The sequence below is a fragment of the Microplitis demolitor genome, chromosome 1 (assembly GCF_026212275.2).
Source record: "Microplitis demolitor isolate Queensland-Clemson2020A chromosome 1, iyMicDemo2.1a, whole genome shotgun sequence".
Taxonomy (NCBI): domain Eukaryota; kingdom Metazoa; phylum Arthropoda; class Insecta; order Hymenoptera; family Braconidae; genus Microplitis; species Microplitis demolitor.
Window position 1 is genome coordinate 17,539,401 of NC_068545.1, and position 26,869 is coordinate 17,566,269.

At 29.5% G+C, this 26,869-nt stretch overlaps 1 protein-coding gene across 2 annotated transcripts in view; it reads right to left on the reverse strand.

Moving 5' to 3' along the window:
* The window catches only part of LOC103576997 (Fanconi anemia group J protein homolog), a 70,964-nt gene extending 46,181 nt beyond the window's left edge, over positions 1–24,783 (reverse strand). Inside the window, exons 1-4 of one of the 2 annotated variants that reach the window (XM_008557461.2) lie at positions 24,644–24,783; positions 24,191–24,421; positions 23,758–24,104; positions 22,294–22,405 (exon numbers count right to left, since the gene is read on the reverse strand). In XM_008557461.2, the coding sequence (XP_008555683.1) occupies positions 22,294–22,405; positions 23,758–24,104; positions 24,191–24,413 (682 nt within the window). In that variant the 5' untranslated portion in view covers positions 24,414–24,421; positions 24,644–24,783. Of the gene's footprint in view, positions 1–22,293; positions 22,406–23,757; positions 24,105–24,190; positions 24,422–24,571 lie in introns of both variants that reach the window. The other variant, XM_008557462.2, reaches the window with a different exon arrangement.
* Between the last annotated feature and the right edge of the window lie 2,086 nt (positions 24,784–26,869).

A 26,869-nucleotide genomic window follows, 5' to 3' on the forward strand; every position in this document is an offset into this window, starting at 1 on the left:
CGATGCTTTTAATATTTAGACGAAAAATAGAAAAGTAAGATGCATTGAAAAATTTTAAACGGAAAAGAAAAAGAAAAAAATATTAAATCAGAATTTTATTTAGGTATTTGTAAAAGTTAAATACTGCAATATATACTGCATAACATATGAATACATTGTATTGATATTTAATTTTGTTTTCAAATGTATATACATAAAAAAAGTTCAATAAACTACTTTTTAACTAATATAATAATTTAAATACAATAAACTATTTAAATAAGCATTTATGAAATATTCAACACAAAACTTTTTTATTTATATTGTTATTATATTGAAGATAATGTCTGTAATTATGCTCGTTTATATTATAATTAGAAACAAAAAGTAAACTTTTTCATAAAAATAGTTACTAACAATTTATATACTAATGAAAAAAAAAAAAAAAACTAAACTTTGTACTGAAATAAAACAAATATTTGTTGTATAAAAATTAGCTTCTGTAGAGTATTTCTCATCTCAGAAAATATATGTTCAATGAAAATAATAAAAAAACAAATTTTATCAAACGTGAATTTATATTTATACTAGTAGATATTTATAAAAATTGAATATACATTTAATAAAATTATTGAGATACAGAAAGTTAAGATACACCCTGTATATGGTTTGTTTCTCGCCTACTTCAAAATATTGACTACAAGTTTGATCGTCTCTACGAAAGATGGCATTACCGGTCTTAAAAGTTGCTTTTTTGAGTTAGGGGTTGGCTGGATTGGGTTCTCCCAAGATCTATATATTTTTGTATTTTTTCAATAAGACAAAAAAACCTTTTTCAAGTTGGGGTAATTTAGCCATACATCTATTTATTTTTTTTAATTTTCAAGTTATTTTAATATCTAATTTTCTAACCTATGGATAGATCTTCCATAAACAAAAATAAATTGCATTAAATATATTTTATCAATAATTACATCTTTTGTCAATGCGTAAATTATGCAATTTATTAAAAACAAGTATAATATTTATAATACAAAAAATATAATTAATTTATATTTGACAAATTCATTCTCAGAATAATTATAAGCTTTTAAATTTATAAGATTAAAAAAAGAACAATGTATATGGTGATCTTAATAAATTCAGTTATTTGATTAATTAGCAAGAATAAATAATTTAAGCCGGTGAAATTGATGATATCAAGAGCCCGCAGATGAGAAGGAATTCTCGCGAATCGAATGAAGAGCAAATGTAATTTACAATTTATAGGCATAAGTACTTTTATAAAAGCATTAGACAGAGATAGAGAAAAAGATAAAATATAGTAAGAGCGAGTAGATCGCGGGCGCGCGCTTCCAAGCAATCGGCGCGTTCGCAGTAGCAATTAAGAAAATTAAGAGTCATTAATTAGTATTCACTTCCTTCATGGCTCGTAACCGGCAAACGTTCGAAGACCGACGATTCGACCATCAGTAATGCCGGCGGAATTCTTACGGCTGTGGGTACATTATCCGGCCTGGTGGTCTCTCTTTTCTGTCTCTTTTTATCTTTTCTCTTACACTTTTTATTATTATGATATTCTTCTGTCTTCTTTTATCATTTTTATTCCGCGTACTCAACTAACGAAATGAGATCACACCACATCAAGACTTCCGCCGGCTTACGCTTTTTTTCTGTCGCGTCCGACTTGTAAAACGATTTTCTCACCTGTTGTGGAAAAGACGTTCGTTCAAGTTTCATTGAAATGCCGACGAATTAAATTATCTTATCTTTCGTGTATTTACATTTTAATTGTAACAAAAAGAAAAATAATAATAATAAAAAACAACTAATTTTAAAATAAAACTTAATCGTTTTACACTCAACTTTTTTCCCCTTAGTAATTTTAATTATAGCATTTTAATTCATAATATAATAATACATTGTTAATTCAAATATTTTACTCATATAGTAGAAATGTTATATATCGTTAAGTAAAAAAAAAGCATGATTAAAAATTAAATAGTCTTATATGAATATTATTGTTTTTTATGCATCAATCGTATTATTATACAAACAGTATATAATTATTAAATTTTTTATAGAAGTAAATTAACTGTTTGTTTGTTAATGTTGTGATACTAAAGGTACTGAATTATTTTTCAATTGTCAAAAGGTATAGTATATATATAAATATGGATACATTAAATATTGTAATAACAATTCGTAGCGTAATTTGATCAGGGTCACGAGAAAAAAGACAATTAACAGTTAAACTACCATCTTAAAAAATCTTCTAACCTACACTGATAGAAGTATTTATTTGATATTAATAAATGTATTTATTTGAAACAGTTTTTCATCATTATTTGGCTGAAATAAGCATTCGTTTGCCTCAAATATAGATTTATTAATAGTCAATAAATCTTATATTTGAGTGAACATCGCTGCGATATTTGACTACCGCGCCACTTTATGTTTATAACCTCGAATGGAATGACTGTGATCGTTAGTGGAGATTTATTATAATTTTTTATATATTTTGTATAATAATTTTTACCCTCAATTCAAATTAATTGTGTGTAATATTTTCCTTAAAAAAAAAAAGTAAACAGTCCTATAAATTATTTGTCATAACCTGGCTTAATTAACTTCATGTTTCATTTCTTTCTCTTCAAATAAGCCATTTATTAACTATTAAGAAATATTTATTTGGCTCAAATAAATACTTCTATCAGTGATTTAAGAATTTTAAGCTCTAAAGAGTCTGCTGATTATATACAGTAATTACATTATTGCATCGAATTTAAATAATAATACTATATTAAAATATTTACTTTAGTAAAGTAGAAAAAAAGTGATTTTTAATAAATCACAATATTAAATACTTTTTTTTTACTCTAGACTGCATGATAAAATTAAGTGTGTAATTAAAATTAACACACTTGTCAAATAACATTGAAATACCATCAAGCAAACTATAGATATTCAACACACCGTGAAATTCGTTTATAGTGACTACAACAAATTATAGTTCGCTGGTGGCCTTAAACATAGAATATATATAATGTGTGTTAAAATAACAACACATGTTTTTGATTAAATTTGCTATGTGAGCAAAGCTTTTATTTTAGCTCAAGAAGCTCGAAAACATTTTTGTCAATACGTATTCGAGCTCTTTGAGCTTGACAATGTACTTTTAACTATTTCAAGTTTTGTTTACGATTGTGCTTGATAAATTCAAAATTTTTGGCTATAAATTCGTAAAGTGATCAAAAAGGAGAGTTATTAACATAAGCTTTAAATCAAACCAGAGCGCTAATTTATTAAACATCCGGAAAAAAATGTCAAAAACAGTGATTTTCCAAGATTGTTGTTGATGATTTTACGCACGCACACATTTCTGAAAAAGTCAGAATAGCATCCTCAGGATCTACAAACGTCGACATTTGAAACTGAATTTTCGAAAATCAGGACAAAACTAATAACTTCCCGAACTTTTAAAAACCGTCGATTTTCTTAGCGGGAAGTTAAAAAAAGAACTAAAATTTCAACAGGAATCTACTCTATTTGATCCTTGCAATTAATTATTCGATATTTTGTTGATTATTTATCATTAGTTTCAGTAACGCTAGATTAAAGTGTTGATTTCAAGTATGTGGGAATTAAAATTTTCAAAAAGTTTTTTTTTTTTTTATTTGTTTGCTCTAAGTCAATAGACGGTTCGCGGTTGCCCTCTCGGTTCACGAAAATGGCGCTTAATATTAATTGATTAGGCAAATATAGAACCGTTTGACTTCTATTCATGCACGGAAAAAACAGATTTCATCCTGATAACAAAAGACAGGATAACGAAAGATTTCGTTATAATGACAAACATGATTAGTTTACGGCAACAAATCAATTTGTTATAGTAACAAATGAATTTGTGTCGTAATTAAGAAGTCGACTTCTTATGAGAACACGTGATACTTTAACAAATCAGTTTTTTTTTTTTTTTTTAATATAACAGTTATGTTACAGATACAAATCATTGCTTGGCCCTACGAAGAATTTGCTAGCATTACGAAAACGTTGTAGTCCCGAATACTTCGTTATCCGTATATTCAAGCAGAATTCTACTACCGGAAGTTATCTCATATTGTGATCACCAAAAATTTTTTTCCGTGTGCAATGTTCACAGAAATTGGTTTATATTTTTAGTAAATTTCACTAAAAAAAAAAAAAAAAAAAGTCAAATATCGTTATAGTGAAATGTAGCTGGATGTAAGTAATATTATTCTCACAAAATTGGTTCACGTTAAAATAGTTATTCACAAAATTTCTTGTGTAAAACAGGTTATATAAACATATACTTTTCTAAAAAAATTTGTAAAATCGTGCACAGTAAAAAACGAATAGTCAAATAGTAAAAAAAAAGCGTGTGCTAAAATTCTGAATGTTGAATTTTTAACACTTTTTCGTGTAAATTTAACACACCATATTTATCTTGTTTGAACTGTCGCAATTCATTGATTTTTAACACATAAAATTGTCATTTTATTCGAAAATAACACTTTTTATGTGTGACAGTCAAATCAATTCACAAAATATGTTAAAAATAATCTCGACTATCTCACAAAAGCATTCTTGGAAAATTTTTACTTTTAACATATACGTGTGTAACTTTTTTTAACACACAACATATTAAAGTAACATATGAATGAGTGTGTAAAATGTTCGTTTTACACACAATATGTGTTGATTTTGACGAATCTTTTTTTTTACTGTGTGTAATAATTTTACCTTACAATGGCATTGTATGATTTTTTCAAACAAAATGTGCTTACAGTCATTTTCATAATTAATGTGGCTATATTATTTTAAAAATTAAAAAAAATTTTACTGAACATCAAATTACTATCGTGTTTATAAATTTATTGTTTGATTTATATGTATTATGCACTGATAATTTTGAACCTTTGGATTAGAACACCCATTGAGTTCAGATTGACAGATCTTGAAACAAAATAAATAAGCAACATGAATGAAAACAACATCAATTGATGGGATGAATAGATTTTGACAAATATATTTTTTCAATTTCTCTTATCTGCATCATTTATATTTTAAATTTTTGTTAAGAAATTAAAATTCATAACCTCTCGCGAATATTTTATAGCCACGTCTAGTTAGTAGAAAGCTTAAAAAATTGCAAAGGGAGAAAGATGTTAAGAGGAAAGGGTGAAAGAAGTCGGCGTCTTTGATCTGGTATACACGATTCACGTAGTGTTTCTCGTAAAAGTACAAGCGAAAGGATTTTAAAATGAAAAAAGAGAAAAATAAAAATCTCCCGAGCGTTCACATATACATATATGCGATTCAGAAGGTCTATATCGTTCTATTCTCATCATGTTCTCGGATGTTCTATATGCAACTCACTTTTGATTGCGCACGTGCGCATTTAACTAGATAAACCAAAAATTTTCTTGGAAAGACTAGTTATTATTATTCTTTTTTTTTTTTAGTATAACAAAATTAAATACTGCACGGAGAGAAATGTATGGTCCTTATCGCCATACTCTTATTACAGTATTGCAGCAAGTATCATAAGTATGGTGTTATTCACCATACTGTATGGTACAGAAAATTTTGCGTAGCTTACATGTCTGTATAGCAGAATTGACCGGACAAGTATGGGCTGGAGGCCCATACTACATTGAAGAAACGGCAACGCCACTAAGGCATTCTGCTATAGATCTTTGTGCGGTAGTCAATACACTATCGGATTACTTCCCATACCGCATAGATGTAGCGGCAATTCTCCGTCGATAAATAGATCAAAATTTATTTATATAAACAAGTATATGTATCATTGTGTATGTTCGGAAATAATTGTTATTTAAAATATATGTGAATTGTTAGTTGTGTTTTTTTAAACCATTCATTCATAAACCAAAAATTTATAAAAAATTGTATATGTTAAAATATACAAAAAATATATTTTTCATATAAAAAAATGTATTAAAAATACATAAAAAGTATATAAATATGTATGAAAATATATTTTAAATAGCTAACTTTTGGCCAATTTTCGTATATATTTTAAATATATTAAAAATATATCTTAAAGTACATAAAAATTATAGTTATGAAAATATAATAAACATATATCGAAATACATTTTTTTATATAAATTTTATATATTTTTTTTTCCTAGGTTGTTGGTTACAATAAAAATATAATTTTTATATATATTTTTAACATTTCCATAATTTTATTTTTTTATATTTCGAACATATTGTTAATATATTTTTTTAATATTTATTAATACTATATATAATTTTTTTATATTATTATATATGTATTTTTAATATATTCTAAGATAAATTTTTAACATATTTAAAATATTTAAAAAATATATGAAAATCAGCCAAAGGTTAGCTATTTAAGATATATTTTTTATATGTTTATATATTTTTAATACATTTTTTTTGCATGAAAAGTATATTTTTTTTTATAAATTTTTTTCATGGGGGATATAACCTATTTTTTGAATCAAACAAACGTTGGTAATACTACAATATTAGTATAAGTAATTTCACAATATTGAATAGCGTTATCTACCAGAAGCATTGAGGATACCGCCAAGCAGCATGGGCTTGACGCCCATACTGACATAGGCTCATCCGCAATGACTATCGTGAATGTTACCATTCCCGTGATGGTCAAATCATCTATACTTACAATTTTTAAGCGAATGAAAAAATCCTTGCTACCATAAAGTATGGTCCAAACGACCATACAGCATAGTAGTATCCGCGATAAATTTCTCTCCGTGTGTTATCTATATTCTTAAGGAAACCGAACCGACTCAAGTGTAGAAATTAAAGACACATCATTATGTACACTGATAGAAAGATTTATTTGGGAGTAATAAACCAAATTTATTAAAACTCTTTTAAGAAGCTTATTTGAGACAAACAATTATTTATCATACTCAAATCATTCACTACTTGGTCTTAAATAAATGTTTGTTATATTAAAAAAAAAACCTTTTTTGATTTGAATAAATATTTATTTCTGCCTAATAAGAATTATTACTCCATAAATTTTTTATAATTATCAAAATGTTCGAAATTTCGAAATTAGTAAGTATTGCAGAATAGCTTCGCATAAAGTCATGCATTTCACAGAACACGCAAAAATTTTTTACTCGTGCTTATCATAAAATTTATGATCTTATGTGATGCGAGTTGACCGATCAGGTAATTTTTGACCGACACATCATGGTCACAAGACCGTTCCTAAAATGACAGACCGTCAAAATTATAGCGACATCTTACAAACGCCTTTATAACTTTTATATAAATTAAAATTTCTAAGCCATCTTCTTAAAAATACTACAAGATAAGAATACGGAAGGAAAAATAAATTTTTCAATCATTTAAAAAAACGATTGCGTACATCAATCATCTAGCCGGTGGTGACTAACAAAATTCTTGACTAAACGTTAATTTGCGACCAAAAATTTAATGGCAGTTACAAATCATCTAGCTAAATTTTACTGGCAAGATTTGTGAGAAAACATTTTTTGACGATCCGAAATGACGGGCTCTGACCGAAAAATTAGTGACGGTCTTTAAACTAGCTCGTCATTTAGAATCGTTGGTCACAAGACCGTCTTGTGATCAAAACTTATAATTCCACGTCACTAATCTTAAGTAATTGATCTATAATTTTAGTTCAAAATATAATTTACGATATAATTGATAGATCAAATCGTCATATTAAAGACGTTTGTTCTTTTTCTGAGTTTCCGATACCACTCCGATGGTACTATAGATTTCATACTAACCTTATATACCGTCCATACATCTACATAGATAAAAAGCAAATTTATAAATTAATTTTTCAAAAATGAGTTTTTTAATCTATTTGATATTTTGTATACTGTAATTATTTGTAATTATTGAACATCATAAATTAATATATCATGATGTTCATTCCATCATTCTGCTACTTTTTATACACGGGACACCAGAACTAAAGGGATGACTTAGGCAATAATGAACGTGCTATTTAGAAGTTGGAAAATCATTAATAATAATCATTCATGGATTTATTTATTAATTATTTAATGATCCTTAACATATTTGTATTTTTTTTTCCACAGCGATTCTATGCATATTATGAAACCTAATTTTCTGCAAATTTATCATTTAATATTCTTAGATATTATCAAAATTTCAGCAAAAAAAAATATTTATTTTTGTATTTTTTATATAACAAATATTATAAAATTTTGAACTATATTTTAAAATTAGAATTAAGCACTTTACTTAAAGAAGAGTTTTTTTTTTCAGTGCTTTCTTTATGATTTTGAACAGTGAACATAACAAAAAAAAACTTTCTGCTGCAAAATGATATTAGCCTCATATAAAAACTGGGGAGTACAATTTACCCTTTCTGAGAAAATTTGATATTTAAAAAATATCTTTGTTATCCCAGATAGGAAAAAAGACAGGTCCAGGCTTGGCCCAAGCTTGTGCCAAGCCTCACGAGGCTTGGATCTAGCATGGAAACCAAGCTTGACGCAAGCATGGTTACACTATGGAATGATGACCTCGGGCTGAGCCTGGTAGCCAATCTTAACAACCAGGCCTGGGCCAAGCATTGAGAAAAAAAATTACCAAGCTGCAACCAAGGCATTATTTAAAAAATAATAATATTAAACTTAAAAAATAGGATAATTTTACAAATTAATTCGGTGGTATTCCATAGAAATTTCAATTAATTAGAAACAAATTAGTATAAATTATAATTTTTTTATCATTTAAAAATCCTTGGTTGTTTTGAGGCTTGAACCCAGCTCCATCATATTACTGGGCCGGACTACTAATCACTGCCCTGACTTAGGTAATATGTACTTGATGTTTTTGAACTGCTAACTTATCCATAGGGTCACGATGAATTAATTATTTAAGGTGATAAATTAATATTCATTTAATAAATAAATATTTAGTTGTCTTTTAAATATTTTTACACGAGCAGTTACGGACACGATAGAATAATTTAATTCTTGACTGAAAATAAATACTCGATAAAATTTATATTCTATAAATTCTTGGATTCGTAATAATGAGCTAGTTATAATCTGAAAGGAAAAAAATAAATACCTAATAGAAAAAACTGGTGTAGTACGGACTTCCAGGCACGACGGACCCCCCCCCCCCCCCCAGAAAAAATTTGGAAAAAGGGAAAAAGAAAAAAAAATTTTTTTAAAAATTGATTTATCAAGTCGTTTTTTAAAAATTTCAAAGAAAGTAAAAAAAAATTTTTTCTTTAATTCTTTCGTCAACGGTTTCTCTTGAACGAATTAATCGATTTTGATGGTTGAGGTGGCATTTGACGGGGCTTATGAAGTTTTAGAGCTGATTAAATTTTGGAATCAATCCATCGAGCAAATTGAAAGTTATCAAAAAAAAACATTTTTGAAATATCTCTATACGTACCTTACCGATTGAGCTCAAATTTTTACAGCTTCTAGATTTTAACAAGCCGTGTCAAATGACACCTCAACGATCAAAATCGGTTTATCCGTTCAAGAATTATAGATATTTACATACATACGTACGTACACTCGGACATCATCTTGAAATTAGTCAGAATAGCTTCCTAGAACTTCAAAACGTCAAGATCTGATAGAAATTCAATTTTTGAAAATTGGATCGAAAGCAATAACTTCCTGAATTTTCAATTTTCTTAGCGGGAAGTTCAAAAGGGCTAACCCTGGTCCAATTATCATCATTGGCGGTTTCTACCTGGGTATAATAGTTCATAAAATTTCAATTTTGTAATTTTTGTTAGAGGATTTATTGTAGTATCGTACTTTTTTTTTTTTATTAAATGAGTTATAAGAAACGTACTTTCAGACCGATTGTGATGAAATTTAAGGGTTGGTCGATTTATAAACTAATGAAATCAACATGTGCTTTATCTTAATTCCACCTTGTTTAAGTATTTCATAAAATATCAACTAGATATATTAAGGTTGATGTTTAGTATCATGAATTAGTGCTTTTATACTCTATTAGTATATCTCAAAATCATTTCAGTACATACTAGACTGCACAGAATGCAGTCGGAAAGTTTCTGCACTTAACACGGAACTCATGACTTTCGAGGTATCCTGTGCAGTTGCGTGTGCAAGACGGGTTAACTCTTGTAAAGTTAAACAAGTGGAGAAAGAGTGAAAAAGAGAGAGGAGAAAAGAGAGTGAGATCCTGTACCGTGTGAATCGAAACTATGCAAGAAGGAATTTCGATAATGGATTAAAGGTCGAGGATGCATGCAGAAGTGTTGCATTATCCTTTTAGCTAAAAGGGAAATCAAGAAATTCTTCAAACAATTGAAATATTTTAAAGTTATTTCCTTTATAAAATTAACTCTACAGCTAAAGTAGTAAAATATATCAAAATATTAAAATTAGATTTTATATTTTTAATTTTTATTAAGCCTTTTTATACTTGGGTAAACAAACGGCGCTTAGGGATCACGAAATAGATATCCGAAAAGATAATTCTGGGATAGTAGTGCAAGAAGTAAAGGAAGTTACTCTTTTCCTTTCTTTCTCTGTCTTTCTCTTTGAGTTGGGTTGTGTGTCGGTGCGGCTTGTCGTTGACTGGGAATTGGATTCGTGTTGTCAGCGTTCGGTACACGTACTACGAACGCGAACCTAGTTAACACGGGCCCGATACGGATCTACATGCTTGCCGCGGTGGCCCGATAAATACTTATGAGCCACCTTTCGTAATGATCCGCGCGCGCGACAACCGTTCCTACTTGTGAGGTTATATATATATATATATATATATATATATATATATATATATATATATATATATATATATATATTATATACATTGAAATAGTGTATTGTGCAAGCGTACTAAGTATCAGTAAAATTAAAAAAAATCTTTAATTTTTAAATAATTTAAAAAAAATTTATCCGAGACCATGGAATATCTTTTGAATTTTTTTTTTTCGTGAATGCAAAACATTTTTTATCAGAAGTTAATAGACAACTCCTAAATTCCTGATGGAACAATCGTAGCTGCATAAACTCTTGATTATCTCAATGAAAAAAAATTATAAAGCTTTACAAATATTCATCACTAGTTAATTAAATTTTATAGAAAAAAACAAAAAAAATAGTTATATATATGTATATCTATAGTATAATTCAAATATTCAATGAAAAATTTTCGACACGCGAAATTTTAAACAAGCTGTGCTATGAATGGTACGCGGAGAAAAATGCGGGTCAAAATTAAATAATAATTACAATCACAATGAAAAATTTGCTATCTCAAATAAGAAATTACAATCCATAAAAAAAATTACAATGATTTTTAGAAAATTAAGTTTTATTGCGATTATTAATATCTAGATTGTAATTTTCACTAATCATAAGAATTACAATAAAGCTTCGTTAAATTTTCGCTTGGAAAAAATCAATATTTACTTATTTGTGTAAAAATAGTTCATTGTTACAAAAAGTAGAAATTGTTTTCAGAATTATCAAAAGTTTGTACATTAGTCGCAATTTTTGTTTCGTAGTTGATAAATATTACATCTACAATGTAATTCTACGTAGGCTACTATATATTTTAGAATGTCGGTAAGACAAATTGCTACTCCGGGAGATAAAATTACTATTTGAGATTGAAAAAATTATTATCTGGACTGTAAAAATTATTCGCCAGAATACATCTTTCACAAAGCGCGCTAACTAAAATTTACTAAGTAGAATAGTAAAAATTATTGGTACATTATAATTTTTATTTGTCGCTAGTAAATTTTATTTTAAATGTAGTAATTTTTATAAACAATAGAAATTATTATTCTAAATAATATTTTGTAATTTTTACTTTGAGTTTTGTACAAGTTTTGATTTTGTTTAACGTTTCAAGATTACTTCTCAGATTGTAATTTTTTTTTCAAATTTAGTAAAAATTACTCAATTTTTTTCTCTGAGTAATTAATGCATTTACACGGAGAAATTATTCTTGTTTGAAATGCTATGGTGTCATAGTAAAGCCGGACTGTATTCGCCACTTGCAGAAATTGAAATAAATACATGCAAAAATGACTATGGCTATAGTAAACTAGACCACAATTATATCACAAATTACTGTAGAAATTGTAAATTTTACTATGACCATAGTAATTTCTGCATGTGTTTATTTCAATTTCTACCCTCTAAAAATGAATTAGTAAAATTCACTGCGAATCAGTGGATAGTCACTATCTTTACAGCTATAAATATACCACTAATTCAATCAGTGGTAAACTTATAGCTGGGCTCCAGTGAATATTCACTAATTCGAAGTGAATTTAACTGATTCATTTTTAGAAAGTGCAGGTTAATTAATTAGTTAATTAATTATATAATATTTTTTATGTATGTAAACGTAATGGGAAAATAAATATTATTAAATAAATAAATAATAATATTTTTCTAACCAACTTTAATTTTCGACCTTTGAAAATCCCCGGTCAATATGAGTGAAAAGAAGGTAGAATGAGGACGAGTGAGGAGAAGAGATAAAAAATATTTAGCATTTATCTGTTGGTTACTGAAGAATTATGTAAGTAAGCAAGAGTTTGAGAATCCGCGAGGGAACGACGGCGCCTTCGGAATTGCGGCGCCTTTTCGAATAGGACTCGGACTCGTTCTTCTCAGAATGAGAAGTCAGTCGGCGACGCGACGACTATGCTGGATAGGGCCCCGAACGATGTATGGAAGTGACTAAGATACAAGAGAAACGAAGGCCCATTACATCGAAGGAATCGGAGATCGAGAACGAAGAAACAAGACGAAAAGTGGGGACTTGCGAAGCGAGGGAAGCTCCCGCGTATAAAAGAAAAACCGCGAGGACAGTGGATAGGAAGAGAGGCCGAAGAACGTTAAGGACCACCCGAGAGAGTTGAGGACGGGGATACAAACCGTCGGCGCTCAGCGAAGGCCTTTGGGGGGTCCCTTATCTTCCCGGAGTTCATCCGGGATCTGCCCACGGTCTTTACTTTTCCCTCTGTCTCCTTATTCTTTATCTTCTTCTACTTCTACTCATTCTCAATCTCCTTTTCCTCTTCCTCCTCCGCTCCAACCTCCTTCTTCGTTGAATCCATTATCGATCGATTCTTTACGCAACTCAGCTGAACATAGATCCACGTCGAAATTTATAAATATATATTGAATATATATACACAAAATATATATCATTTTTATAATAATAAGAAATGAATAGCAAAGTTATTTGCGAATAATTTTTTATGAAAAAATAAAATTTTAAATATTAAACACGAAAATATATAGGAAAATAATTTAAAAATTAAAAAAATGTAATTTTTAAATGGTAGATGTTATTTCAGATGTACATGAAGAACGATAATATTCGAAAGCACGCGATGACAAAATTAGTAGAAAATGAAGCTGTCTCCAGGTAAACGAATCTCTGCTAATCTTCGGGACAATCAAATCAGACTAGCTGTGCACGCGTGTCTACAGAACGGTCCCACGAATTGAAGAAAAGAGAAAGAGAAATAAAAATAAATAAAAAAAAATAAAGTAAAAAAACAGAGGATCCAGAGGGAGAAGAAGAAAGAGGGACAGAGAGTAGCGGCGCTTGTGCGGAGACCGTCGGACTCGAATGAACACAGGGAAGAGAAGGGTAAGCCACGTTCGAATGTGAGACTGTCGTCGGTGGCCGTAAGCGCAGAGGCAGAGGCAATCACGAGGACTACGACAACGACGTGAGATCCGTTGGACCCGCATGTGAACGCTCATTGTCCTCCGGACGTGTACGCGCCCATAGGTACCTTAATGTCGGCAGGATGAAAGCGTGGGTCGCCTTTTGTCTCTTGTAAGCGTGAGCAAGAGCGAGTGGCTCAGTACCAGCTACTGGGCACTGCGGGTAGTCCTCAGCTTAGACTCGCTGGTTTAACATCATTTATCCCCTTGGTTTACCAATTCATCTTTTTCAATCCCATTATAATGCATTTGGTTATTTATTCTCATTATTTTATTGTTTAAATTATTTATCAACTGCAGTTGATTGCGGGTTACTAAGAATAATTTAGTTTAATAATTGATGGTTTGTTAATATTGAAGTTAATTTTAAAAATGTGGTTTAGGACATCAGTGAGATGGAAGGACAAAGAAAAAATAAAAGAGGAGAACCAGGCACGATGTATCGATGTGACGTTTTCGCTAGCTCGTGTATGCCCGAGACTGAAATTACACTCCAATTTTCAAGCTTCTCCGCCTCTGGGAATAATGTTCGAGGTTGGTACCACGGTGTGGTACCCAACCTCATTCCTCGTCGCACTCTTTCCACCCACCTGGATAGTTCATTCCTCTCCGCCCCCTTACCATACCAGAGGAAGGACATTATTAATGTCAGTACGTCAGCGAGAACGTCGCGCGTATATTCTTCCGTCCTCTTCCTAGAGAACAGCTCGCATGTCTACGCTATTACCGTGTAGTAGTCCGCCAGTGCGATATATAATTCCGCGTTCACCGATAATTATTATGAGCCAACCAAGTAACCGAGCTTCCTGTGTCATGACAATGCGACGACGCGGGACGACTTGTGGATATGTCGTCGTATTCCTGTCACGTATTACATAGTAAAACCTTGACGTTTTATACACCAACAACCACATTCTCCAGAAATTTTGTTGCCGATCAAGAGTCCTCATTGTGTTGTATTGCTAAATTCACCCTTGCAGGTTTCTCTTTTATGAATCTTTGATAAGTAGATATGCCAACAGAGATAGAAAAAAATAATAATAAAAACAAAAAGAGAAAAAAACAGCACGCTTCACCTTTCTGCACCATTGGTAATAAAGTGACGTTACATCCAAGCATGCGATTCCGCGATAAACTTTCGAAATTTATTTGCCATCCCTTCGTCGATGTTTTCTTGCTCTGTCAATTGCTTAGTTCTTTTAGCTCTTTTTCACTTTTATTTTTCTCACTAGGCTTTCGCAATCGTCCGATTCTATACTCTATCTTTCTTTAATTTTTTTCGTGACCCTCCTCGCGCCCTCCTCAAAACGATTTCAAGCCACGACGCAACCGTGCCACCAATAACCATGCTGAGATCTTTCTCCTTTTATTTTCATCTTTTTATTTTTATATATTTATGTTTTATCTACTCTGTCACTCTCTTCTTTTCCAGAGTATCGTCACAGAAGTATTTCTCTTCGAGTACTCATTTTTTTCTTCATGCTACCGATATTCTCTTCTTCATATAGCAACAGTTATAAACATATAGAGCTAGTAAACTCTTCTGACGCGCGCGTGTAAACATGATATCACATCAGCCGCGTATCACACACGACAAACTTATAAACTTCTCGTTATCGTGTTCGTATACGATAGTTGTTACGCTTATGGATTACGTGTGTCGTAGTTTGTGAATTGGCTCACTCGAGAATCTCGACAACCCTCTTCTGCAAACAATCATCTTCCAGTCTACCTCCATATATCCTGATGATCATTCTAATGTACGCTACTTTTTACATATATCTTATATTTTTGTTTAAAAATCATATGTCTGCTACACGGAAAAAAAATCGTGATGCTAAAATAATATCATTACTGATATTAAAATACTAAAGCGTACAAATATAAAACTACAATAATACTAATTTTGTATAAATTTTCGCACATATTTAAACTGAATGTTTTATTGCCAGATTGATCACTTTCAATTTTGATTTTATTTATTTAAAAAAAAAAAAAGTAAATAAAAAATATAATTTTTTTGAAATTTGATGAACAGCTATATTAATATATATACTCTATTAGGGTGTGGTAAATTATATAATATACAAAAGGTTAAACGTCATTTAAAATACATTAGATCCACGGCAAAAAATGATTGACAATAATTGTAGTTCAACTTCAAATGATTTATGTTATGTTCAATAACTAATGTTGTTTCAATCAGTAAAATTATGATTTTAATGTTTAAACTGCTATAATTAATAGTTAATCCTTGAAATATACTGCTTGACTATTTAAAATTACTACTTAAACCTTAAAAGACTACAAGACACATCAAAAAAATGCATCTGTTATTAATTTCTTACGTTCTACTCAGTAATATTTACTAATATTCGGTTTAGGCGCGCTGTTGATGAGAATCTGAGTATTATTTACTAATTTTTTTTTCCATGTACAGAATTTATAAACAAAATTAAACCACTTTGGTGTCATTTTATTTGGAACCAGTGCTGATACAAAATTTGTATGAGGTGGTAGAATTCTAGTTTCACTTTTTTTCCGTGGGAAAATTTTTTCAAATGATATTTGTGGTTAAAAATTCTATATACTATTAAATACTCTAGTATATGTTTTACTACAACGATCGGTAAAAGTACAAAAGCAGTCTAGGTTTGTTTCATGACACCTTATTTGAGACATAAATTAATGGCTGGACTTAACAACGTGAACGTGAACGTTTGAGGATTAAGAATGAGAAAATTTCAAAAAATAAAGAGAAAAAAAACAACCGATAATAATAATAGTAATAATAATAATCATAATAACAAACATCAAAAATCAACAATTCGTTATCTGAATGATCTAAAACTTGAGTGTAAGACCTTGATGGTGACACGCCTACTAAGTTAAAAGTTTAAGTTTGAGATCCCTAAAAAATTCAAATTTATTTTTCAAAGGTGCGGTATCATCGATTTAATTGCATGTCTATTTTAGTTGCTCGTGCGACCTTTAAGTAACCTTTTTTTTATATTTTTTCCCCAATATGACAATTTTAACTGTCTATATATTCTTTGTCTTGAACTTAAAATTACTAATTTATGCTGTATAAAAATGTTTGAATGACAAAGTTTTAACAGTTCAGCGGCTAGTACTACCACTCGAGGTGAGTTGTACAGAATATAAAATAAATAATATACCTAAGTTGGTTATATTTTATAGATAGAAAGAAATATCATGCGATGATGCATAAATAAAGGAAAGAGAAGAAAAATTGTTCTACTTGTTTGACGCTTCGTGTCGAGGTTACTTTTCCAAAACTTCTCGACGTGAATAATTGTCAATAAAATATGATAGTTGCGAGGAAAGTATTTTGTATAATCATTATACCCTCGGAAATGAGTACAGGCCTAAGAGAATAAATTTTAAATTAGACTTGGAGACATCGTGCACTTGTGCACAATCATGAGCACGACATTAAAAACGACATAAATACTTATTTATTTTTTTAAAGTAAAACTCATGAGTCAGAACATTTGTTAGTTACAAGATACATGGTGGCATGATAATTTGAATGAAATTACTTGGTCAACAAGATAATGAAAGAATACGATGACATTTTTTGGACATTTATATTACCTTAATCAAGCTTTTATTATTATTCACAATACTAATGAAGCATAGCAGTTATAAGGTATATACGTTATTTAACAAACTTTATAATGTCTGTTACTACATGGGTATAAAAAAAAAGGTTTGCATGTCATCTAAAATGTCTGACTGCAAATTATACCATAACATAGTACGTGGAATGTTCGTCATCATCTTTTTTACCACTGTCTGTGTAATATAAGCACCTTCTTATTTCTTTAGCTCAAGTTGTATCATACTTAACTTTTCTCAATTCTATATGTCGTTGTATATCCATGGGAATCGCGAGAGCCTGAAATTACGACATTTGTGTTCCAGTGTGTTCCCGGTTTCTCTCGGCAAGTAAACGGAAAAAGAACATGAGAGAAATAAAAAAAATAAAAAGTACGAAGAAAATAATAAAAAGATGAGTTGAGAAAAAGTAAACTGGTGAGAGAAGAAAAAGTCAAGGCGCAGAAAGCGAATTGAGGTACGAAAAAGAGTAGATAGGATTCCGCACGCAAATTCGAAGTTAACGTTAAAGAAACGTTTAATTTGACGAGTCCCCCAAAATGGCACGCGATCGTTTGCCTTAAAAATGCGGGACGTCCTATCTTTTCCCCTACTGTTAGGAGTACGCCGATCCTGACTACCTTCCCGTGACTATGCAGCTGCCTCGTTATCGACTAAATCAAACGGCTATGACAAATAACTAGAATTTTCAAATTATCTAAATACCGTAGTCTATCTGATAATCTCTTTCAATTTTATAGACAAACCCCTTGGAAATGTTTAACTATTTGCGCAAGGAACTGTCATTACAATATCAATCATCATTTATTGCTTTAAATTTCATATTATTAGTGTTTACTTTTTATCAAAAAACATAACATACATTTTACACTTTAAATCAATAACTTTTTAACATAAAATTGAACTTTTTTTATATAATCAGTACTTGGTATAACAATTGTACGTAGTCAAAAGATTTAAAATTAATTTACTTATGTATTTCTTCTTTTTCAAATAATAATAATTATAAAATATTCTTTTGAGCAGAAGTAATAAATTAAATTTTAAGCTATTAATAAATAACCTAGAGTACTAAATATCCGACTCAATCTAGTAAATAAAAGTTCAACAGTGATATATAATTCACTGTCCTTTTTAACACTCCTATCAATACTATTACTTATCAGATAACGCTCATGCGAGTGAATCGATTTCGAGATAATTTTTTGAGAGGGGTAATGAGTTCTTTCAGACATAAAAAAGGAGGAAAGTAATACTCATCAGTTTAACTGTTCTTTCGGTAATGGCAAATAGTTGTTAGGAGATAATTAATTTGGATAAGGCTCGTAAAATAGACTATATATAAAGAGTGATGGTTAAATGTCATTTTATAAAATAATTTATAACTTTTAGGCACAAAATCTATGATTGCCAATGAAAAAGTATTCTTAATTTAATTATATTAATGTAGATCGAATTTTTTGTTTATATTAAATTATGGTGACCATCACATATTCAAGGGCATTCTTAGACGAGGCCCCTCCGTCCCCACATACACACAACACTTTCTTCATAAATTCAACGTCTTTGAACCGTCATAACTATATTGAAATTTTATTAATTACTAGGTAAAAAAAAATATTTGAAAAAATTATAAACTTCAACACATGACACAACGACAAACTTTTTTTTTTTTTAATTTTTATACTTCTGAAAATATAAAAGGAAAAAATTATTGACTTAATACTACAAATGAACGGTTTTTGATTTTTCTGAAAACTTTTTTTATCTCTCCCTTAAAAGTTCTAAATTTGATAATTTTTTTACTTATAAAATACGTTCAAAAATAGCTGTCTTTGAACTATTTCTGAACATTTTTTTAACTTCTTGCTATGAAAAATGCAAATTTTCAAAAAAAAGATAGCTATTCGTTTCGGCCCGATTTTCGAAAATCAAGTTTTCATCAGATGCTATTCTGACTATTTCTGGGCGGACGTCCGTTGTATGTGTGTGTGTGCGTGTGTAAACTTTTTTTGACCGACGATATCTTTGGAACGAATCAACCAATTTGAACGTTTTCGGTAGCGATCGGAAGGACTCACCGAGACTTAAAATTGATTAGATTTTGGAGTCGATCGGTCATGCAGTTTATAAGTTATTCGAAAAATAAAAACTAAACAAATTTTTTATTTAGGTTTTTTTGCGTATAACTTATAAACCACTTACCCAATTGACCTCAAAATATGTTCAGTTTTAAGTCTTGGTGAGCTTTTTCGATTGCCACCAAGAACGCTTGAATCGGTTTATTCGTTCAGAAGATATGGTCGGACAAAAATTATTTTTTTTCAGTAAATTGTGTTGCGTCGGTCTGACAGTTTTTCGAGCTTGACGAGCTCAAGAATTGACAAGTAATAATGCTTTTGGGCTCAGGGAGCTCGAAAACAGCGGGAAGTTTTGGGGCTGGCCCGCAGGGTCAGGCGGTTATCAGATTCTTTTAGCATAAATTACTAGAATTAAACGTCAATCATTGATTTTTCGCTAGAATTTTTCAAAGTTTAAAAAAAGCACATTCAAAAAAAGTTTATCGCTGTGTAACGTTTTGAAGTTTTGAATAGTCACTTTTTGATTTCCAAAATATTCTTTCAAGTATCTTAAATCTAAATATATCATTTGTTCAGCTAAACATTCGAGTCGTTATAACAGTGAAACTGTTTGTCGCAGAACAAGATATTAGAGTCAAAATGTGTTGCTTATATTAAAAATTAAAAGAAATAGCGTGTTAAATCAAAGTTACAGGGATTTTAAAATGACGAGTATAAGCCGCGGAAAGGTGATGATTTCATAAAGTGAGAAACAACGCGCACATGACTATTAGCTTGAAATGAAACAGGAATAATTTAAATTGATATGGCAAGCGAGGAATTACTAATTGTTGGTTCGCTTTCTTGCCACGCTTTGCTGGAATGAGGGAGAAAAAGGTGGGGGTGGCCAACAGCCGTATCTCTCTTTGCACTGTTTCATGAGTCGTGTCGACGTTTATATAGTTTCCACACTGATTTCTCATACGTACGTGCCACTTAATGTTCGTGCGAAAAGAACTTACAGTAACTCATTTGTAATTAATTACAGCGAATTAATACTATTGTAAATTTTAAATTGTGTACGTGTATATATGTGAAAACATATTACTGTATTATAAAAGGTTAAACGTCTTACCAAGTAAAGGGAAACGACAGCTTAAATACAATACCTACGTATGTTTAAATATGAGGCATATTTTTTTTTTCTCAAATAAATGACAGCATTAATACAGTTGCCGCTTTTTCTGTTTCTGTTGCTTCAAATTAACTAGTCAAAAGTTTTATAATACACAATAATACTACACTAATTACTTATTTGAAAAGAGATATTTTTGTTGAAACAAAAATAAAATAAAATACACCGTCGCGTTAATAGTCTGATAAACTTTTTGTCAGTTTAAAAAAGAAGTTGATAATAGCTTTAAGATATATCTATAAAAAAAATTAATTTCTTCACTGGCACCTAAATAAAAATAAAATGAAGGGAAAAAAGTAAGAGCAAGAATATACCCCTGTGTAGATTGGTTAAAATTTCAAGATTTTCACACGCTAAAAAGTCAGCGACGTTAAATTTGAATTGGGGACAGAAGGAGCAGTCGGCCGGCTTGCGAGACTTCGGAACACGACTGCAAGACGAGGACGAAGCTAACGACCAAACGTCACGAGACAATCCCTTAAGAAAACGCGATGGCACGAGTCACAACACATATTACAATGTAACAAACGCCACGAACAAGAATATTTAACGAGACTCTGGGTTTTGGCAATGCGACTTACGGTCATCTACTACAACATTTATGTAGTTGGATGATCTATTTATCTCATTTTTTTTTCCAAGAATTGTCTTATACGACTTTAATCTTTAATATACTGTTATGTTGCCGTAAAATTTATTAGTTAAATAAATATAATTTATTTAATTGTGAATTTTCATCCATTGAAACGGAAGTATCGCTAATAAGCATTTTAGAACGTCGACGCAGTCCATCCGTAGACAAAACAAAGTGTCTACGTAAATGAGAATTGGACTGACTCGATGTTCCCTTAAAGAACCTGAGTGTAACACTCTTAATTTTTTAATATATAATGATACAGTGTCAAAAGAAAGTAGTTAGTCGGAGGACTCAGTAGAGACTGGTGCTCTGTTAAATCTGAATCTACGAGTTTGCTTTTACTCTCCATTAATTATTAAATAAACCCTACAATTGTAAATTGATTAACCATTTATTTGGGGTGCCATTTGACATCTTAATATTTCGCCTATATAATCTCCTATATTTTTGGGTGCTACTACTGGCCACTCAAAATAACCATCCTCAATATTGGGCGTTGTCACCGGCAGCTCAATAACTTATCATGGACTGGGCGCTGCCACCAGATGCCCAGCCATTCTTCAATATCCTTATCCTTGTATTGATGTATAATAATATGTAGGATAAAGGCAGATATCGATATCGTATTAATTTAAATCGCGATATTCAAAAATTTAATTACTAACATAATAATCGACGACTAGGGGCCGCCGGGGGTCTATTGTTATATTAATGAGGCCCAACTTGGACTTTAATTATAATAAAAACATTTTAATTAAACTGCAGAAATATTCAGTATGTAACAATACTTCAATGTTTTTTATCATTTTGCACATACTACAAGTATTTATTTTTGTTGCAATTATTTTTTTTTACGCAATGCAATTAAATGCTTATAATGATTGTTTTTGTCATCAGCTTATAAAATAGCTTTAAAATATTAATAAAAAAAATTCTAATTAAAACTCCATAAGTTTTATGAATTAACTTAAAAATTATTTAACTATTTAAATAATTAAATACTTACCAGCGTAATGTTCCTGCCAAGCCAAAGCTCCACAAAGTAAAGCCAATGTTTTTCCACTGCCTGTTGGACTCTCCAGTAGTGCATGTTCTTCTTTAGCACAACCCCGAATTAACTACACAAACAATTACAGTTTTTTTACTGCCATCTTATAATATAATTAATAGTTGATACTAAAAAAAATAGTACCTGACAGACAGAATAGAATGTAGATCCATAAAAATATCAATAAAATGAATTAAATATGTAAAAAAATCCATATCGACGTTCTAATTAGCAAGTTGTCTAACTTTATTCCAGAAAATCCTCCATTTATGCGAAAAAAAGTAATTTAAAAATTTTTTTTTCATCTAAAAATTAATTCCATATCTAGTATGTGTATAATATTTTTGTCTAGATTACTCGAATAATATTTTTTCTGACTGTTACTATTTGAAAGTTGCACATAATCACCTACTAAAAAATATTAAGTGAAACAATTTGCTAATTAGAACGTCGATATTGTTCAACAATAATTAAGTGATAATGCAAAAATTTAGTTTGAAATAGTCATTAAAATTTTCATTTTTAAAATTTTGAATAACCATTGAAACATTTTTAAGAAATAGTTGTAGAAAATGGTTAAAGCAAGGTAATTCAACCTCATTATCTTACTTCGACATTCATTTAAAGAAATATGGATAACATTTTTTTTCTAAAAAGTCGTCCAAGAATAAGGTAAGAGACCCAGTACCCGATCAGGGAACTAGTACCTCATCAGTCATATACTTTTATATCTGTATTTAAAAAATTATACTAAATATATAGATGTAAAAATTAATGGAGTGATCAAGTACTAGTTCCCTGATCGGGTCCTGGGTCTTTTACCTTATCTATAGAAATTGAAATTTATTATTAAAAAAAATTTTCATAAAATAAGACAATTGCAGAAACAGCTTAAAAAAATTGAAGTTTATCGTTCGAACTTTAGCATGCATTTAACGAGTTTGATTTTTAACTCCGTTAAGAAGCTATCTAAGAAAGAAACCATTGGCATTAATTTTTTAGATATATTGAAAATTTCACAATCAATTAACTAAGTTTACTTATCTTCAAGTTCAACCATATTAATCGCTTAAAGAGAATATATACCAGGTAAAATTACAACTAGATAAGTACCGAGCACTATCGTGATGACGTCACGTTACCCTGATTAAAAGAAACGATTTAAAACGATTAGAAATGATTCAAAACAATTCGAAACGATTCAATTTTAATACTATATAGATATACATTCACCATTGAGTGAATCGTTTTGTTTAATCAGGGTACATAAAATAAATATATAAACTATTGAACCGAGGGTATTTGTCGAATCGACTAAGTTAATTAGACATCACGATCTCCAAGTTGCACTATGAACCCTCTGTGAGAGTCAGATATCTATGAAATTAATCTAAAAGTGTATTGTCTATTATAAACACTCACAGCGTTCATGACAGCTATTTGTGAAGAATAAGGTTTCAATGGGAACATAACATTAACCCCAGCAATCATAACTTTGTTTGGTTTAGATACCAATGGCTTAAATAATTTCGTTTTAACACGATCATCATCCTCATCCTCAGTCATAACATCATCATCATCATAATTAGTATTCTGCTTCTTGGATTCCCTTTCAAGTGGACTTATATTTCGTTTTTTTAAAAATTTGTGCAGAGATGATTGAATTCTTTTTGATCCCCATCGAAATAATCCTGATGATGTGCCTTGTAATGCTGGAGCATTCGATGTGTTGATAGGATTTGCGGGTGCGATTGTTTTATTATCAACATCTAAATATTCAAAAACAATTAGCGTCAGTAATTAAATTTGCACTTATATTTAAATATGTTTAGATTCATATAAACTTTTGATGTACCTTTGTCAATATTATAATTGATTGTTAGGTTGGGAGAGACACTAGAATCAGTTGAATTCATACAATCATCATCAGATATTATAATTGCTTCAATATCTTGATTATTTTTACCAGCAACCAAAATACCTGGATTTTTATTTATTGCAGGAAAATAGTTTGATTTTTTTGAAATAATTATTTTTGATGGTTGAAATTCATCAGATGAATCATCATCGGAAATCATTGTGAGATCTGTCAACATAATTAATCAACTTTTACATATTATATACCAAATTAATATATGCATACAATGACTACAATATTTAAATAAATTTATTTAATGTTGTCATTACACAAAACTTGTAAAATAAAATAAAATTATAATTTAAAAAAATTTATAACCTTAAAATAAAATTCAAAATAATTTGATCTGATGGATTTAAATTTTTTAAATATCAAAAAAAAATTATTTACCTTTGAAATTTTTATTTCAAAGATCTTACGAAAAAAAATAACGATAAACAAATAATAAATAATTTAAATTTATTGCTGAATACAAACATCACATAATAAAAGACAGATAACCCGCGTGTTTACTGTTTACTGCGCGAGCTGCGCGGCAAATATTTTTTAACCTGTGCGCATGCGCTCGCTGGAGATAATCGAGTTCAACTATCGATTAGTTGCTTTTTACTTTACTTCGATAGTCCATATAGATAAAAGTGAATCGATTTAATTAGTTCATTTTTTAAATATTTGAATTTGTGAACTCACTGTATTGTTTTGTAATTAATCAATTAGTATTATATTGATTTGTAGTTTCTTTTAGCATTCGGTTTAAAAAAAAAAACGATATTTGAAAATTTTTTCAAGTACTGACATACATTTTAAGTTAGTACGATACTTTATTACTAAATGGCGCCACTTATTTTAAGCTGGGTTTGTGTTGAAGTTTTGAATAATTTATTTAAAGAAAATATTTTGACTGATAGGATAATTAATGCTTCAGTAATTAAGATACGTGATCTAGTTTCTGACGGATTATAGACTACGATTAAATTTTATTGAGATAATGTATACTTTTTCTATAGTATACTTTTAACAAGAAAACAAATTCTACACGATAAAAAATTTTTTAATTTTTGAATATTGATCTCCGTGTAGAAAAATAAAAAAAAAAACTTTCAACGGTATATTTTTGAAACGTTAGATTTGGTGGAAAGTGGTAATCTCTCTAAGAAAAAATTTGCTTATCTTGACAAGCGTATCGAAAACAACACATTTGGGTCATTTCATACCAAATCACAAGATTTTAAAAATCATATCTTTTTATTTAGCTGAATTTTTGGCATTTTTTTTTATGTATTAAAAGACGCTTACCTGTGATTTTTTAGCCCTTAATCTCCAAAAGTTCTCAAGATATGAATTTTCGAAAATTTCAATGAAATAATGATATCATTGACATAATCTATAGATTATAAATGGCATAATCTAAAAGTAATGGGAGTTATTTTTTCTGTCTTAAAGTGTAGTATTTAATTCCACACTATTAACAAATAGCAAATACTGTTTCACGTTTCATGTGTACACTGTAAAAGAAACGGCGTTAGAAATTAATGGACTTATTTTAACACACACTGTAAAAATAATTAAAAAATTACAATACAAAAGGAATTGAATTTTTATAACTAGATATTTGAATTTCATTTTCAATAAAAAAAGGTTTAAGTTTAATGTACATGATTTAATAATCAAGCTGGTATTTAAAATTAAGAAAAAGAATATGAATTTTAATAAACGTACTTAAAATTTATACTTGTTTTTTAAAATTTCAAAGCAAGTACTGAAAATTCGAAGACATAATGAATTTTAATAATTTCATATGAAATTTCATAATACTTATTTGAAAATTCAAATACTTGTATATGAAATTTCTGCGCGTGACGTGTTGCGCGTTCAGTAATCAAGGATTGTGTATTAATACTAATTAGTTAAATATATAATAAATTTGAGTAATTTGAGCGGTGTACATCAAATTTTATATTGTTGTTAAGTTTTTATTTCCTCGATAATATAAAGTAAATAAAACTTGTGACTGAACTGAACATCATTGACAGTAAACAGTATTAAATGTGATATAGCATAATGCTAATAAACATAATATAGTTTTATAGTGATTTAAATATTAAAATGTGATTTAACTTTCAAATATTTATTTAATTTCTACTTATTTAATCGTTTAAAAAAAAAATATAATGACAGTTTACAAAATTTTGAAGTTTTATCAATAAACATTTGTTACTTTATATACCTAATAGTCTTTAATTTCCATGTAACCATACACTGTTAAAAAAATTGGTTGAATTTTCAAAACATTTGTATATAACGCAATAAACACATACAATTGTGTTTGAAATTTCATTGTAACGGCCGTATAGAATTTAAAATACATGCTTTTGAATTTTCAAATAAACGCTTCAGATTTTCGAATACATCTATTTGAAAATTAAAAAGAAAGTGTTTGAAAATTAAATACAAAGTATTTGAATATTAAAAAAATTGTATTTAAAAATTCAAAACGAAGTATTTGAAAATCCAAAGTGTTGATTTGAAAATTCAAAAACGTGTATTTTAAATTCTATATGAAATTAGTAATGAAATTTTAAGCACAAATGTATGTGTTTATTGCGTTATATACAA